The 17,101-nt window shown below is 40.1% G+C and overlaps 1 protein-coding gene across 4 annotated transcripts in view; it reads left to right on the plus strand.

The window, feature by feature from the left end:
• Positions 1-17,101, plus strand: part of OPCML (opioid binding protein/cell adhesion molecule like) — a 732,004-nt gene that overhangs the window by 561,712 nt on the left and 153,191 nt on the right. For all 4 annotated transcript variants that reach the window (XM_075527874.1, XM_075527877.1, XM_075527875.1 and 1 more), the window contains exon 3: positions 5,494-5,619. In XM_075527874.1, coding sequence (XP_075383989.1) covers positions 5,494-5,619 — 126 coding nt within the window. The remainder of the gene's footprint in view (positions 1-5,493; positions 5,620-17,101) is intronic.

Genomic DNA, 17,101 nt, shown 5'->3' on the forward strand with positions numbered 1-17,101 from the left:
ACTCAATGGAACAAAGATACAGATCCACACAATTGGACCCATAGGTAGCACCATGATAATTGCAGAAAAGATTGAAAGTGTCTAAGATTGTGTCTAGCTTGCCCCACAATCAGTACCCGGAGAAGTAGCAGTGAAGAGGTCAGAGGACAGGTTTCACTAGGTCTGCTGCGCAAGACCTCTTTGGAATATGCAAAAGCACGATGTTACGAAGTGAAATAAGGTGCTCCTGACCGGTCATGACATTCTCAGTCACTTACAGGTATGTGACAGTTGGACATCGAATAAAGAAGACTGATGAAGAATCCATGCATTTAAAGTATGGTGCAAGTGCACAACATTAAGAGGATGAGAAACTTCCAAAAGAACAAATAAATCTGTCTTGGAAGAAGTATAATCTGAATGCTCCTTAGCAGCAAGGGTAGCTAGATGTCATGTCAAGTGTTTGGGGCATGTTGTCAGGAGAGTCCAGTCCCTGGAAAAGATACCATGCTTAGTCAAGTGCACACTCTTCCCTTCAGAAACAAAACCAAACCAAAAAGCCATTGCCATTGAGTGGGCACTAGCTCATAGGACAATGTGGAACTGCTCCCATGAATGTCCTAGATTGTACCTCTTTCTGGGAGTAACAAGGCCCATCTTTCTTCCTTGGATTGGTTGAAGACTTCAAAGTGCTTATCTTGTGTGAATAGTGTGACACTAGGGATCCTGGATAAAGTGGAAAGGCAGCAAAAGAGAGGCAGGCCCTCGGTGAGATAGATTGACAATGTGGGTTCACACCTATCAACCTTTGTGACAATGGCACATGAGAATGGCACCAATGCCCAGCAGTGTTTTGTTCTATTGATTGCTGGGAGTGGGAACCAAATAGAGCCTAAAAACCAAACAAAACATGCCTTGAAGCAAACAGATGTGTGAGTAAAGAGCAGCACTCGGAGAGAGCCCTCTGGGCCACCATTGTTGCAGTGTTCTCACCAAACGCTTCCTCCACTGAGTTGACCTCCCTTACAGCGAAGCCCTGGGATGGAGCACAAGAGCACTTCGAAAGGAATAGCACGTGCGGTGAATCTCACCAATGCCCTCAGGTCATTTCTGATTGACAGTGTTCCCATCGATCAGAGCAGAAATGCCCCATAGACTTCTAAGACTGTAGACCTATATGAAAATGGGCTGCTACCTCTCCACAGCACCCCTCCCCGCCGCCCACCGCCCCGGAACACCTGATGGCTCAAACCACCAATATTTCAGCGACCAGTCAAGTGTTGTAGCCACTGAGCCATCTGGACTTTTTACATTCAGCAGGCGATATTTTGAAAATATTTTGGAAGGTGCACTGAAGTGGTTGCTCTAGAGAAGTGGGTGGAAAAATTGACATTTCTAAACCCAGAGCTATTTTTTAAACAAGGTAGAAAATGCTGAAAAATAAGTAGTGCGGTTTACTCATGAGAAGGTGCGCGGTTGCTGTCGTTGCTTTGCCATTTGCGTAATTTAGTAAAATATGTGCACTGATATTTCAGGCCAAATCCTAATGCAAAAATAACCCCAAGTATGGGAGATTTATAAGTAAGATTTTTTTTTATGTACTTGCTAGTGTGGATCCCCTCAAGAGCGCAAATGTTTGACTTATGACTTAATGGCTTGTCGTTGAGAAGCGTGACCTCTAAGGTTCCCACGACATAAAATTCCAGGCTGCACTATTGTCACACGAAGGCCTCTGCCATAATTCTTTTTTGTCACACACTCTGGTTGCCTTGGGTTCTCTTGAGTTCTACTTGCTTGATAATTAATAATTAATAATTAAACTGACAGTAAGGAGATATCAACATGACTGCAGATCTAGTGCCACATCACTGGGATGCTTTTTTATTGTACAAATAGATGTGACACAAGGTTGCCCATTTAATATAGTTCAGGCAGATAATTTAGTAGTATCAATTACATTTATTATGTTGTTCCACCATTACATTTAATTGATGATGAACTCCCAGCATAATAAGCACAAACTTACCATTTCCCATGTAATGATTTCCCTTCTTCTGCCTCTAGCAACTACTAACACATTCTGGTCTCAATACATTTGCCCATTCTACCTATTTCATACAAGTGCGGTCATAGAATATGTGTCCTTTTTGATTGGCTTATTCCATTCAGTATCATGTTTTCAAAGTTTGTCCATGTTATAGCATAAATCTGGCCTTCATTGTCTTTTTGGCCATGTAACATTCCCTTCGATGTATGCACCAGGTCTTGCTTATCCATTCTTTGGGCCCATTTAAGTGTTGGCTCATCTGTATTTTCTTTTTGCTTTGAGGATCTAGATGAGAGTTTTGGTATCTGATATCTTCCATTTCAGAAGCCTTACCTCCCTCAGGTTTTTATTTTTAATTTGTTCAATCTCTTCAATGGATTTTTCTGCCAAAGTGAAATGAAGCATAGATTCTTTCCAGCCTCTTTGATAAACCTTGAAGAAATAGGGGTGTCCTTGCAGAGGGGTAGTGGGAGGAGATGAGTCACTCAGGGTTCAGTGCAGCAACAATGAAACTCACAACCTTCCTCTAGTTCTTAAACGCGTCCTCCCCACAACTATCATGATCCCAATTCTACCTTGTAAACCTGGTTAGACCAGAGGAGGCACAGCATCTGGAAACACAGGGAATCTAGGACAGATGAACCCCTCAGGACCAACAGTGAGAGTGGCGATACCGGGAGGGAAGGGTGGGTAGAAAGGGGCAACTGATCTCGGGGATCTAAATATAACCTCCTCTCAGGGGGGTGGGCAACAGGAAAGTGGGGAAGGGAGATGCTGGACAGTGTAAGATAAGATAAAATAATAATTTATAAATTATTAAGGGTCACAAGGGAGGGGGCAGTGGGGGGGAGAGGGGGAGGGGGAAAAGAAAAATGAGCTGATTCCAGGAACCCAAGTGGAAGGTGAATTTTGAGAATGATGAGGGCAACGAATGTATAAGGGTGCTTTACTCAATTGATTGTATGGATTGTGATAAGAGTTGTATGAGCCCCAATAAAATGATTTTTTAAAAAAGAAATAGGGATGCATACAACTTAATTCTGATCCTCAACTGCTTTGCTCTGTATGTAAAAGGCCAGGGTGTCTCAGTCAGCACACTGCAGCCTGCTTATCCCCCACCCTAAGGCGAATGTGGACAGACACAGGCGAGGAGAGGGATGAGCCTTTCTTCAAGGGAGTAGAAGAAACTGGGTCAAGCTAAAGAGAGGAAGTAGCAGTTGAGTAATTTCCGTTTCAGGTAAAAATGAACGACAGATGTAGATAAAAAACAATGCATGGAAGATTTATGCTTTGGACACACTCAAGTGAAGAAAGGCACTCGGGGGCTGTAATGTGTTGTGCTGGGAAGCAGTCAACGGGGACTCAACATTTGGCTCAAAGGGCTGTTATAAATGGAGTTGTGTTCCAAAATTTGTATGCATTTCGATGTTATCCAATTTGGCTAAAGATCTTTCTTTGCTATTTTAATGAGACCATATCAGTGTAGGCTGTCTTAGATTAGTAATCTTTGAGATAGAAAAGGAGTATATTATTTACAAGGAAAGAAGCACAGAGTAAAAGATACACGCTACATTGTTATGGAACTGTAGATAGAATTATGTCCCCCCAAAGTATGTGTGGTAAATTCTTAACTCTGTGCTTGTGACTATAATCTCATTTAAAAATGATCTGCCCTTGGTATGTTAATAAGGCAGGATTCATGTGAAGATATACTTTGAATCGATCACTTTGCAATTGTAAAACAGATTAAACCAGCAAGTATAAGGGAGAGGGGATACGATCAAGAGTGTGACACATGGAAACCTCTGAGGAACCAAGAAGGAGAAGCTGGAGAGATGAGGACCCTTCTCCAGAGTGGACAGAAGAGCACTCTTCCCTAGAACTCGAGGCCCTGCATTCAGACTTCTAGCCTCAAATCACTTAAGAATAAATATTTGTTTTAAATCCCCTTATTTGTTGTGCTTCTGTAATAGAAGCAATAGGTAGCTCAGACACCTGCAGATCTATCAGCTACTGAGGAATAAAGACTGAAAGACCCGATCCCTCCCCAGAGAAAGAAAGTCTTCTCTTAGGTCCAGCTTCCTGAATTTTGACTTCTAGCTCTCTAAACTGTCAGAATATCAATCTGTTTGTTAAAGCCACTCTTCATAGCAGCACCAAGAAACGAAGGGGGGATTAGATTCCAGATTGAGGTTGTGCAGAAAGGTTTGTGTTCAACCTCATAGACCGTGGTGCCTGAAGAAGTGAACAGAGTAGTACTTCGATAAGATTGCTATCTGTAAACAGCACTCTGGCCACAGGTAAAGGAGATGTTAAAGGTAACCAAAATGGAAGAGACTAGAGAAAAGGCTATGCAGTTTCTTGGTAAGAACCTAAACCAAGTAATGACAGCGAATAGTAAGCATTGGGAAGGGCTCTAGGAATTTTCTAATCCTGAACTTTGTGATGGATTGAAATCAGGACCTGTAGGTGAAAATAAATCCTAAGTGTATAAGTTTTGTAGAGTTACAGATAATTGAATATGGCCATTGTTTATGAGAAGACACCATCTCTAATTGTTGTCAGCACCAATATCATATTAGTGGATAACCTTTATTGAGTACTTGCTCCTTGTCAGGCACTCTGCTCAGTGTTCTCTTGCCTTAGTTCATTTAGACATCTTGGAGCAATGAAGTCAGCTATTACTATTGTCTCATCTGTGAAACAGTGTCCTCAATCCACAAGTGATAAAAACAAAACTCAAGGAAATGAAACTAGTTTAGCTTGCCCCTGGTCACAGAGCAGATAAGGAACTGAGTTAAGATTTCAACTTTGTTCTATTGGAATCAAGAGTACTGTACCTAACCAATATTATATGATGCCATTGAAATGTTATTTATAGTTACTTATGGTATAATAACAGCAAGGTCGTGAATACATGGCTGTTGAGGATCAGAGGCATAAGCAAATAATTCTAACAAGAGGAGTCAGAGAAAATGCACTGAGTTTGTAAGAATCGGTTTTAAGAAATGAGTAGTAATTGTCTTGTAAAGAAATGAGTACATTGTGAAATGAACAATCTTTGTAATGTAGAAGAATTGGTAATGGTCTGGAGGACCCAAGAAATGGTACTAACTCCATGAGACTGGCTGCTGGTGTGAGTTGTTGGAAAGAAAGGGCAGCTATGTGAGACATTCCTGGTTATCTGCTTGTCTGCTCTTTTCCTTTGCCTTTCTGTCAATAAGGAGGAATGTCTGTCTCTGGCTCCTGGAGTTGTTCTACGTGCACAGCACCTTCTGTGCTACTATTAGATTAACTTCTTGACCCATGGACTAGGAAACTATGTAAATGGGTTCAGCTACATCTCTGGCAAATTAAGTAAAAAGTTTTACTGAGAATACTTTTCACCATAAAGTAGGCTATACAGATTTGTGTTAGCTTAAACCTCTTCTTAAATGCAAAGAATAATTCTGTTTTTTTCTTAACAGTTCCTCCACAGATCATGAACATTTCCTCAGACATCACTGTGAATGAGGGAAGCAGTGTAACCCTACTGTGTCTTGCAATTGGCAGACCTGAGCCAACCGTGACATGGAGACATCTGTCCGTCAAGGGTAAGCTATTTAACTTACCTGAGTTGGGTTTTGAGAACTAACATGTTGAAGACATTGTTCTTTTACAAAACAGAATTTCAAGAGTCAGAAGGAGAGAGAAAACTAGGGTTCTGTGTGTAACACCGTAATGTAAGAACAAACGGGTAAGATTTGAGTGACTGAGTGTGCCGGTCCAGAAAAATATATATTTTTTGTTGAGACTATTTCTTTAATTACTTTGTTGGGCTTTTTTCTCACTTGAGAACACTTTCGTTTCCTCCCCATTACGGAGATAAGAAGTTTCGCAAATATACGTTCCGATAAAGGCATGGGTTTCTCAAGGTGGAGATGAGCTGTGTGTCAGTTAGTGATGTTGTCTTCTTTGGGGCAGAATGCTGACTGGGAATTTTGGATTTAAAGATCATTAGGAGTTGGCCAGACCACCTCTCTTTGATCTGTAAACAAATAGTTTGCCTGCCACGGAAGAGGGAAGCTGGCAAGGACTAAACACGCAGAGGTACTTGCGCCGGTCTCTCGATGACTGGACAGGAGGGGAATCAAAAGGATAATGGACCTTATTTCATTGGAACTAAAACAGTGGAGTGAAAGGTAGAACTTAAAAAGATGGAATTCTTTGATCTATTTATATTATTTTTATAATATGCCATTAAGTCTAGAAATTATACAGGAAGCAAGTATACTCTAGACATTAGAAAATTCAAATATGAAAATGAACAGAGTGTGCTGTGCGCCATATAAAATTATTATAGTGACACAGTCCCCAAGGGTATAAATCATTCTGAAAATGCACTGCCATATCTTTCTACTGCAGATAGGTTGGTGGGTTTGAACTGCCAACTTTTAGGTTAAGCATGCAGCATTTTATCTTCTGGGCTACCAGATGTCCTTACTCAGAAGAGAAAAATAAAAAAGTAAGTCAGCAATCTTGAGGTAGGCAAAGAGTTCACAGGGTACAAGAGTTCACAACTTTCAAAGAAAGAGGAAAAAAAGGAAAGAAAAAGAGACAAATGAGTTTGCCAATTAAAAGTACCAGAAAGGAGTAAGTGAAAATGCTGAGAGAAAAAACATTTGCCAGATGTATATTTGATAAATAATTCGTGTCTAATTTAAAGAATTCTTTAGCACTATTCTAAGATCCACGCTACAGTGAAGAGTTTAAAGAAATGATTCATAAAATAAGATTTATGAGTAAACACTGAGCACATAAAAAGATCTTCACCATCTTTATTAAATAAAAAGAAATTTATGTCACAATGAGGTACTATTACACAATCATTATGATGCTGAATTTAAAAAGAATGACAATATTAAGAGTTGGTGATGATAAAGGCACAACGAAACTTTCATACATTAATAAAGGACTATGAGTAGTATAATCACATCGGTGGAATACAAATAGGCAGTTTTTTTATAACGTGAAACATACAGCTATCCATATGACCCAGCAATTGTACTTCTAGGTTTTATGAAACATAAATGAAAATATATGTTCATAAATGTACATTGTACACTAATGTTCTAAGTTCATCTGTGTATAATAACCTCACAACAGACATAAGTCGACAAACTTCAAAAGGGAGTAGTTAAATGATGGTATATTCAAACATCAGAGTCATTTATATGTTATTCTTGATGTGATGTATATGAAACTTTTGAATAGACAAAAATAATCTAGTGACTTAAACTTTTAGCTAGCTAAGGCAAGGACTTGGGGAAATTACACAGGGACATAGGAAATTTGAGGAGTGATGAAAATATTCTATATGTGCTTGGAGTAGTAGTTACATTAGCATTTAACACAGCTAAACTCATCTAAAGGTCAACTTAGGATGAGACTGTTTCGTTGTACGTAAAAACAACCACAGTAAAATTTGAAAAGAATCTAGACAGATGTGATTAAAAAATGCCCCTCTAATTTGGAACCTCAGCAGTGTGAGCGTTTTAACCAGTGTGCTTCCAACCCCTGACATGCAGTCCATGCTCACTCACAAGTCTATTGGCAGACTGACCTGCTCCCGAAGGTTGCCAAGGCTTCAGGGGGCATTTGCTCCTCGATTTCGCTACAAGCAGCTGGTTTGGATCACTGACACTGTGTTTAGCAGCCTTACCCACTGCACCACTCCTAAAGGAGGCATTGCATTTGTTACAGCAAACATCCCTTCGGGTTTTTCTACTCGTCATAGCAATGATGATACTGAAAAATCTGCCTGGAATTCTTTGTCTAAAGACCACAGATATTGAAATCCAAAATGTGATTATGACACACCACATTAACAAGAATGTTAAAATATACATGCAGGACAAAACAAAATGCCATTGCAACAAAAATATAGCAATGTTGTATGAACTCATGGCAGGGGCTCCCATGGGGATTTTGTCTTTAATCAGAGAAAATTTGGAATTTATATTATATATTAAAACATCTAATGATCAGATCAAATTCTATGTGTCTGATAAAGTCAGATGGTTTTCTAAAATGTTTCGAATCCCAGAAGGTACTGGTTTGATCCTAAATATACAGGTCTCTCAGCTGAGAACTCTTTCAAGAGACATTTTGATTGTGTGTGTTGAAGCAATTCTCCACAATGGTTCACTGGCAGGATTCCTCTCTTAAAATAAAGGCGAGTCCTCCATATTCCCAACCCTTTGTAAAATAATGTAGGAGTTGAAAGTCAGTCTCAGAAAAGCCTGGAAAATCCTAAATTTAAATTACTCCTTGCCTTTTTAGAATCTCACAGGCTGTTGGCTTTTCCTGTAGTCTTGGTCTTCACGTTCCTCCTTTGTTTATCCTGTTGTCTTCTTTTTTTTTCTTTGACATTTAAAAACTTAAAATCAGAGCATTGTTTGTCAAGTTTGATAGCTTTTGAGCCTAGAGGATGTGCACATTTAAAATTTGCCTTAGCAAGGTGTCTACCAATATTTATTTTTCGAAGGCAGCCTCTTCTCATATGGAGGTTGGAAGGCTTGAGGAAAAAGGTATTTCAAAGGTTCGAAAGAGCAGCAAATAAAAGATGGACATCAAACAGCAGTTTTAGAACAATGTACCGGAAACATTCAGCACCTAAGAATTAAAAATATAAGTAACAATGGCATTGCTTTTAAAAGAACTTGTTCCTTGAATAGGTGTGCTTAGAGATTTCTCAAGTGGTAATGAAATATAAAAATAAATTGTTTAAACTGAGCAGGGGAGGAATAAGATATACTGAACATTTCTGGCTAAGCTGTTGAGTAACCCGCAGTTTTGAGGGTTAGAGGTTCAAGCCCAGCAGATCTGGGAGAATGGCTAGAACCAGCTTCCCTGAGGTCCTCAGCCTGTAAGCACTCTGGAGCAATCCTGCTTCCTCATGTGGGGCTGCTGTGAGCCACAGGCTGACGCAATGACACCTGGCAGCAGCAAGTACTCTGTAGCAAAGGAAGAAGAGCTGAATGTGGGTCCTAGGCACAGCGCTTTTCCAGAGCAAAGGACAAAGTGTTATAAGAGACTTGAAGAATGGAGCTGGAAATTTCAGTCTATGCATATTTCACTTCGATCAAGCGGGATGATGAGAAGGAGTCCATGCACAGAGCTAATACTCACGAATGGACCTAAGTGCAGGCGTTAGTGCAGAACAGGCTCATGAGGAAATGCCCTGCGGGCTGCAGAGAGGAGTGAGAGGGACAATCCCACACCTGTGCAAGGGTGCTTCCTATGAGACCGCGCTCAGCCAGACCTCCACCCTCCAACTTCCTTTCCTTTTTCAGATACCAACCATCCTTCCCATGGCCTTCTAGTTCTCAGCTGGGTTTGATCCAGCGTTGCAATGGCCACACGGAATTCACAGGCACGATTTGCACTCGCGGAGTTTATTGGGGAAGCTAGCGGGTTGTTCAATGGTACAGGATAGCGTTCTTTGGGTGGTGGCGGCACATCTATCCGGTCCTCGGATTCTTAGCCATGTGGTACTTGCCCCTGCCCTTCTTACATGAGTATTACAAGGCCCCTTTAACACTGTTAAATGTCCAAAGGGCAGCCCATCCCGCAAGCCAGACCCCCGCCTGAAAGCACTTAGCTTTATTTGTTGGTGGGCTAGGACGCCCACTCTCCTGTCTCATGGTCTTGAAGCAGCTCCCCTGCTCTGTTTCACGGTGTGGGTGCTGGGCCTGTTTGTATAGTGGCTAAGTCTTGGCTGTCAATGACAAGGTCAGCCGTTTGAAATCACCAGCTGCTCCTTCGGGCTTTGTACCCCGAAAAACAGCTAGAGTCTCAGAAACCAATAGGGGCAGTTATGCCCTATCCTCATCTATCGAGTCACTGTGAGCCGGAATCGACTCAGTGGCAGTGAGGTTTTTGAATGAAAGCCGCTCTTTCTACCATCTGTGTGTTTCCATCCCTGGGTACATGGTAGTGTGATTTCAGAACACATGAAGAAAATCTTGATATTTCAGAGAAGTGGCCCAAAACATCAAAGGAACATTATTACATAATGATATAAAGTGAGAAAGACATCAGATTTCTCATCATCAATACTGTATACAATGAAATAATAATTTCAAATTTCTGTCATAGAGCAAAACAGAACTTCTGTTAAAATTAAAAAATCAGTTACCATGATCGAGAATCAGGCCGTACTGTCTATGGATACATCGAAGTACTTCAGTGAAAGAAAACTTCCACAGCACTAACATACAGAGGATCTAGGATTTCACAAGAAGAAAAATCCCAGTTGGTGGAAATTTCCAAAATCGTGCTTCAACCAACACAAGGCAATGGCAAGACCCCTTAAACTGGTTTTCTACTCATAAAGGTTGAGTCCATTAGCACCTTAATGCAAACATACTTTGAGGGCCAGGCTGAGAGTGGAGGTGAGAGAATGGGGAGGAGGAGAGAAGGTACCTGCCCCTCCCACCGTGTGCTGGCCAGGTGGCCCTTGCAAGCCAGCTCAGAGTAAGAGTGAACACAAAAGGAGAAGAGGAAGTCTGCCCTCCTCCTTGGCAGTAGCCTCTCCTTAGGTGAAGCATCTACTGCTTTTGAGCTCCTTCACACTAACATTGAACTTATAATTACAGATCCAATTGAGCTCCGGGAAGTTCTAAGACCAAATAGTAAAACATTCTTACTTTCAAATACTCAAAATGTTTACCCCATGGACACATACTGCTGATCTTCTTTGGGGGGGGGGGGGGTGAGGACACAAAGTACATTAAATGAAGGAGAAAGTCGTAATCAACACAAAATTTATACAAATTTCCATTATTTTAAATAACTTCTGATATGTTCATAAATAATGAAAAGTGAAAAGAATGCTTATAAGCAAATAGAGATGGAGCAGAGACAATTGAAGGAGTACCCTGAATACACAAGTTTATTTCTTATTGAGAAGTAGATAGTTATAATTGACATTATAATGCATTCTTGATACTTAATACTATTATCTAGCTCAGAAAATGTGAAGGCAGATCAATATCCTTGGTATAGAATGATAATCACAATTATTTTTTTTGAAATAAGTAGATTACTAAATAGTATGGCATGCAAGTCACACACATGGTGCACATATGTGTTTTGTGGTAGTGAGTCTTAAAGAAACCAAGGTGTTATCATAACTGAATAGGGTGACTTCAGACATCAATTGAAACTTCATTTTAAATTAAGAATTTCATTTCTGGAGTTCTAAAAACTGGTAGTACTTCCTTTTCACTTTCACAGTGTTACTTTTGCAGGAAAAAACAAAAACAGGCTCTCTAGCCAAAGAAAATGATTGGGGTGTTTTTTTTAAGTCACCATGTTAGCTGTTTGTTGAATCACTTGTAAACGTGTCTGAGCAATAGTTATTTCCCCTTAGACAGATAAACAATGGTTTACAGTTCAAAGACTATGAATTAGCACTATTTCAACGTTTTCTTAGCCAAATGAATTAGGTTTTGATTACAGACCTCAACTAGAATTGACCCGATCTTCATTAAATCACTGCCTTGGTAAATGTTCAGCCATAATGCAGCACAGAAGCAAGGATGGCTAGAATGTTGGGTCACACTTTGGACTCGTTACCAGGAGAGACCAGTCTCGGGATAAAGGATATCACATTTGGGAAAACAGTTGTTAAATGCCATCAACTCGATTCCGACTCATAGTGAGCGATCCATCCTCTTTCTGGGTTAAGCCTTCCCCTTTCATGTTGCCCCCTACTTTACTAACCAAGCATGATTTCCTTGTCAATGGAAAATAGTATTCCATGCATTTCCCATCTAAAAAGAGAACAATTATGAAATGCTAATCAAGAAAGTGTAGATGATCCTTCTATGCTGGTCTCCGGAGTAGATGTGTTTACCTAGACCATTCATGTGAGCTGACAAGGAAGCAGCGGAGGCAATATGCAGAGATGGCTCAGGAAGTTGTCCAACTAGTGACACTCTTAGGACACGGTCCTGGGAGTGCCTCTGAGGGAGCTTTATGTTTCAGCATTTTCTGTTTATTAACATGAGTACAAAGCATGGTATTCCAGACATGAATCTAAAAATCTAACGCTTTCTGATCTCCAGATGGGATTTGTACCCAGAAACCACCTTGACTCTTCACTATATTGATGGAATAGACTTAGATTCCAGGAAGCTGGGCATCCTCAGAAGACCTTTGCTCACTCTGAGATCATGATTACCAAATATCGTGATTATCTCAAAGAAACTGCCATCACGTGGATTCAGACTGATAGCTGATCTATTGGCCAGAGAGGAACTTCCACTATGGGTTGCTGAGGGGTAGAAAGCCTCATCTTCCTCTCATGGAGTGGCTGGCGGTTTCAAACCACTGACCTTGTGGCTAGCAGTTCTGTGAATAACCCACTAAGCCTCAAGGGCTCCTGGTTCCTGAAGAAACTCACTCACTGCCCATCAAGTCTTTTCTGACTTATGGAAACCTCAGAGGACTGAGCAGAACTGGGTTTCCGATGCTATACAATTTTTACAGGAGTACAAAGCCTCATGTTTCTCCTGCAGATTGGCTGATGGTTTCAAACTGCTGACCATGCAGTTAGTAGTGCAAGGCATAACCCACTATGACACAAGGCCTCCTTCTCAGAGGAAAGTACTATGTAAACACAGCCCCTGAATTTTTCCATTGACAGGCAAATTGATGAGCGTGTGGTCATATATTTCTTGAACTTTAGACATTAAAAAAGCTGGATTTAATTTGAGATTAGCAAATAATGGCTTTCTAAAAGTGCACATTCATGTGAATTTTCTGGATGTGCTTTTTCATAGCATTAACACACCTTGACTTCTATACTTAATGACCTACAGTTTAAAAACTAAGACAATCAGAAATCACAGGTCATTGCCTCCATTTTCACTGAAAAGTGTGGGCAGATTCCAAAATAGGCAAAGTGTGTTGGAAATGCATTATGAAACAGATGGGTTTTAATAGTCATTTCATTTCCCATACTGCGGGAAACGAGAAGGGGAGCCAGGCTCGTCATCATTAGGAGGCTGTTCCAGGCATATCAGTAAAGGGAAGAGCGTGTTAAAGGAGGTACAAGAGAGTCATGGTGTAGAGAGCTGTGTTGTAAGGAGGGGTCATCAAACCCATAGGAAGCAACTCTGACGCCTTGTGCTAACCCAAGCCCGAACCCAGGACCATCGACTTGACTCCAGCTCACAGCGACTCCGTCTAGGGTTCTGAGACAATTAAGCTTGACCTCTGACCCCATGTCCGTGCCATATTGTTGAAGGCCAGACGTTTGGCAATAATAATACAATCTTCTCTGTTTGCATTCTACTGAGATTGAAGCTGGCAGCTGGGTACCTGGGAGAGTTGCTCTTATAAGCTACTCACATACAGCACACTTCAGGGAGCAAGTAAATGGCTGATTTCATAGAAGCAAAACTTCCAGGTTCCTAAAGTTCATTCCTAGAATATCTACTTGCATAATTCTAATGGAATAATTTTCTTAATGTCTTCCATTCTCCTACGTTTCCTTGAGCACAGTGAATGCCAGTTAGGTTCTTTTCTATCAGGTAATGCCAGCGTATGTAAATTAATTATTTGTAACTCAATATTTATGGATGTGGATAGGTTAGAACATAGCCATAAAGAGTTAAATTCTTGCATCTGTTTTTACTAGTTCCTGTTTAGCTTTCTTCCTTCCTATCCAATTATTAATTATCAATTACTACCCAAATCAGTGTGCCTGCCTTTTAGAGCCAAGCTTCTATCTGAATTTGTGTTTTAATTTGTCAAGAGCACCAATCTATGTGACCAAGTTGTAATGGAAGGGGATTCTTTCTGAAGAAACATCCCAAGTGTTTATGCATCCTATGAAAGGCACTGCTGATAGCTATTTAGAGGAAAATAATCGCTGACTCTGTTGTCACTATGTGGAGGTGCATCATGAGGGAATCTCATACAATTCCAAGTTTGTGGACATAAAAAGGCTAGAAAAATCATAATCCAAAGCCCTTGAATGTCTAGACAATATTTTCATTCACTCTTCTGGATACTGAGATGAAGAAATGTCCTGCTTATAGTTAGTGTTCCTTCTTTCTTATTTTGTAAGTTCATGAGAATTAATGCTAAAAGAATTATCTAAGTTATTGACACTTAAAGTAAAAGAAGCACTAATCTGCTATAGTAAAAGGTGGTAAAGAAATTAGATGGTGCCTAGCTATCAGATAAGAAAGCATCTGGGGTCTTATAGGCTTGTCTTCAAACAAGCATCCATCTAAGTGAGATGTCAACTATGTCCACATGGAAGATGCACATCAACATCAGTCATTGAAGGATTCTAAATCATATAACCCGAACTTGAAGGAGGGAATAGTATCAGAGCCTAATTTGGGAGAATCCAGTTTGTAGAAGGCTCTGGATGACGGTGGAAGCCCCAGATACACTTGTGGGACTACAGAAGAACTAAGCCTCTGGTCATCTCCCTCTATCCGTACTAGAGGGAAGGGAGGAAAGTGGTGGCTAAACAGAGTCCTTTGGAGAGATGAGTGTGGAAGCCCCAGGGAATAAAGCTGACTTGAATGATCAAAACCTTGTCTTTGATCCTCCCTCTGATGCATGCGGCACCTGATATGGTTTTCAACATTTTCCTTGTTTTGCTTTTTGTTTGTTCATTTTAGGATTTAGCTCAGATGTGTTATGTTATTGGAGTCACCTTCTTGGATTTGTGTTCTTTGTTTTTCTGTATACAAAACCCAGTATTGATGAATCTATAAGGACAGCAAGGAGAATAAGGATTTCTTGGGGGTTTGTTCAGTGGCAGTAGTGTGGGGAAGGGAGTGGTAAAAGGGAGATGATGTTAAGGAGTTCAGGAAACTGACAGTAGTGGCGATTGTACAATACTACTTGATATGATCGAACTATGGAATGATATATATATTAACTCCCAATAAAAAGGAAGCACTGATCTGTATTTGTGTGTAGCTCTTAGTACCCTTTGGTTAGGGGTGTAAGCGCAAAGGCACACCACGGGCTTCATAGCCTCACAGCTCTACACTTGAAATCCGGACTGAACTGCTAACGTCAACAAGCTGAGTGGTCTTAGACAAAGTAATTTATCTTCCTGATTCCTAATTTATTTGATTACAAAACAAGGTTATTTAATGCAACTTCATCAATTATTTTAAGATTCCAAAGAGGAAAATGAATGGAAAGTATCCAATAGGGCTAAATGCATTTTAGGGGCTCAGATATTCTTTTCAAAATTACACTAGTGTCATGTTTTGATTTTAATTGGACCTCTGGATTCTTGTACCTTATCGTTAGAGACTGAGAGCACATTATAATAATATCATGCGTACTGCCGTGTGTCAAGAGTCCCTGGTTTGAGGTGAACCATGAAGTGCTGAGCTATTAACTGAAAGGCTGTCTCCCACCAAGAGACAAATCAGAAGACAGGCTTAGTGGTTGCTTCTACAAGGTGGCAGCAAAGAAAACTCTAAGGAGCTGTTTGACTCTACACACCTGGGGCACCCATGAGTAAAATCACACTCAAAGTGACGAACAGCAGAAACAACCAAGTGCCAACTCCTACCCTACATGCTCTGTAAATCTTAATTCACTGATGTTCCAACAAATCTGAGAGACATGTACCAAGATCTGTTGTTGTGCTCGCTGCATCCGGTTCTTATTCTATGACAGTTGTAAATCATTTATAATGCAGCATGTTGTTGGTTCACCTAAGAATGCGAATGATATGGCGGCTTTATTTGTAAGAACCAAAAAATTGGGTATAATCAAATTGCCGTTTAGAGGGCGAATAGTTTAATAAATTATGGTACATCTGTATAATTGAACATTTCCCAGCCATTGAAAAGAATAAGTTCTTGATACACACAGCAACTTGATGGATCTCCGGGGCATTATGCCGAGTGAAAACAACACAGTGACTATGAGAAAGTTGTATACTGCATGACCTCATTTTTTAATATTCTCGAAATGGAATGGCAGAATTATAAAGATAGATAACAGATAAGTGGTGTGCAGAGATCAGCGATGGGGAGGGAAGGTGTGATTGTAAAGTTGTAGCACAGAAGCAGTCAGATTCATCATTCTAATTGCCATTGTAGTTACATGAATCTGTTTAAAAAGCCAGAGAAACATACACAAGGAAATAAAAAATATGAGAGCATTCAAAAGCCCCATAGTCTAGTTCATTATATTGTACCAATATAACTTTCCTGGTTTTAATAGTGTACTTTAATTAAGTAAGATTTCATTCACTGGGGAGTTGCTAATGTGTATGCTATATCCAACATCTCATTTTTTTTAACTCTTGTGTATCAGTAGCTCTCTCAAAATAAAAATAGAAAAATTAGGAATAGATGATAAAATTAACCTGTAATGTTCTACTAATAGTATGCGTATGTAGAAATTTATTTATTTTAAAAATCATTTTATTGGGGCTTTCACAGCTCCTTTTTTTAATTAAAAGATCATCTTATTGGGGCTCTTACAGTTGCTTTCACAGTCTACATATTGATTGCAGCAAGCATATTTGTACATATATTGCATCATCATTTCCTAAACATTTTATTAAAATGAAAATATCTTATAAAAACAAATTTCTAGTAAAGGTTTAGAAATTTATTTTTTTATAAATTATTTCTATATCTTATCTCAAGTGAATTTCCAAGCAGCCCAACCAAGTAGGTCAAAGAAGGAATTATTTAGCCAATGTGATAGGGGAGAAACTGACTGACTGAGTGACTCACTGCTAACCACATTGAGGCATATTGGAAATGGGCCTGGTGTTGCTGTGTGCTGTGGGGTGGACTCCAGGGATCGCATAAAACTTCCGCACATGACTTTCTCAATGGTAGTCTTTACCAGAGAAGACTGCCATGTTTCTCCGCCTGTAGATACACTGGTGGATTTGAACAGAGGACCTCATGGTTAGCAGTGGAGGGCTGAACTATTTCATCACAGCGACCCCTATGAAAGGGACCACGTTTCTGGTTTCGAACCTGGAGCTCTTTAAACTATAAATGGTCACTCCTGTTTAAT

The sequence above is a fragment of the Tenrec ecaudatus genome, chromosome 12 (genome assembly GCF_050624435.1).
Source record: "Tenrec ecaudatus isolate mTenEca1 chromosome 12, mTenEca1.hap1, whole genome shotgun sequence".
Lineage (NCBI taxonomy): Eukaryota > Metazoa > Chordata > Mammalia > Afrosoricida > Tenrecidae > Tenrec > Tenrec ecaudatus.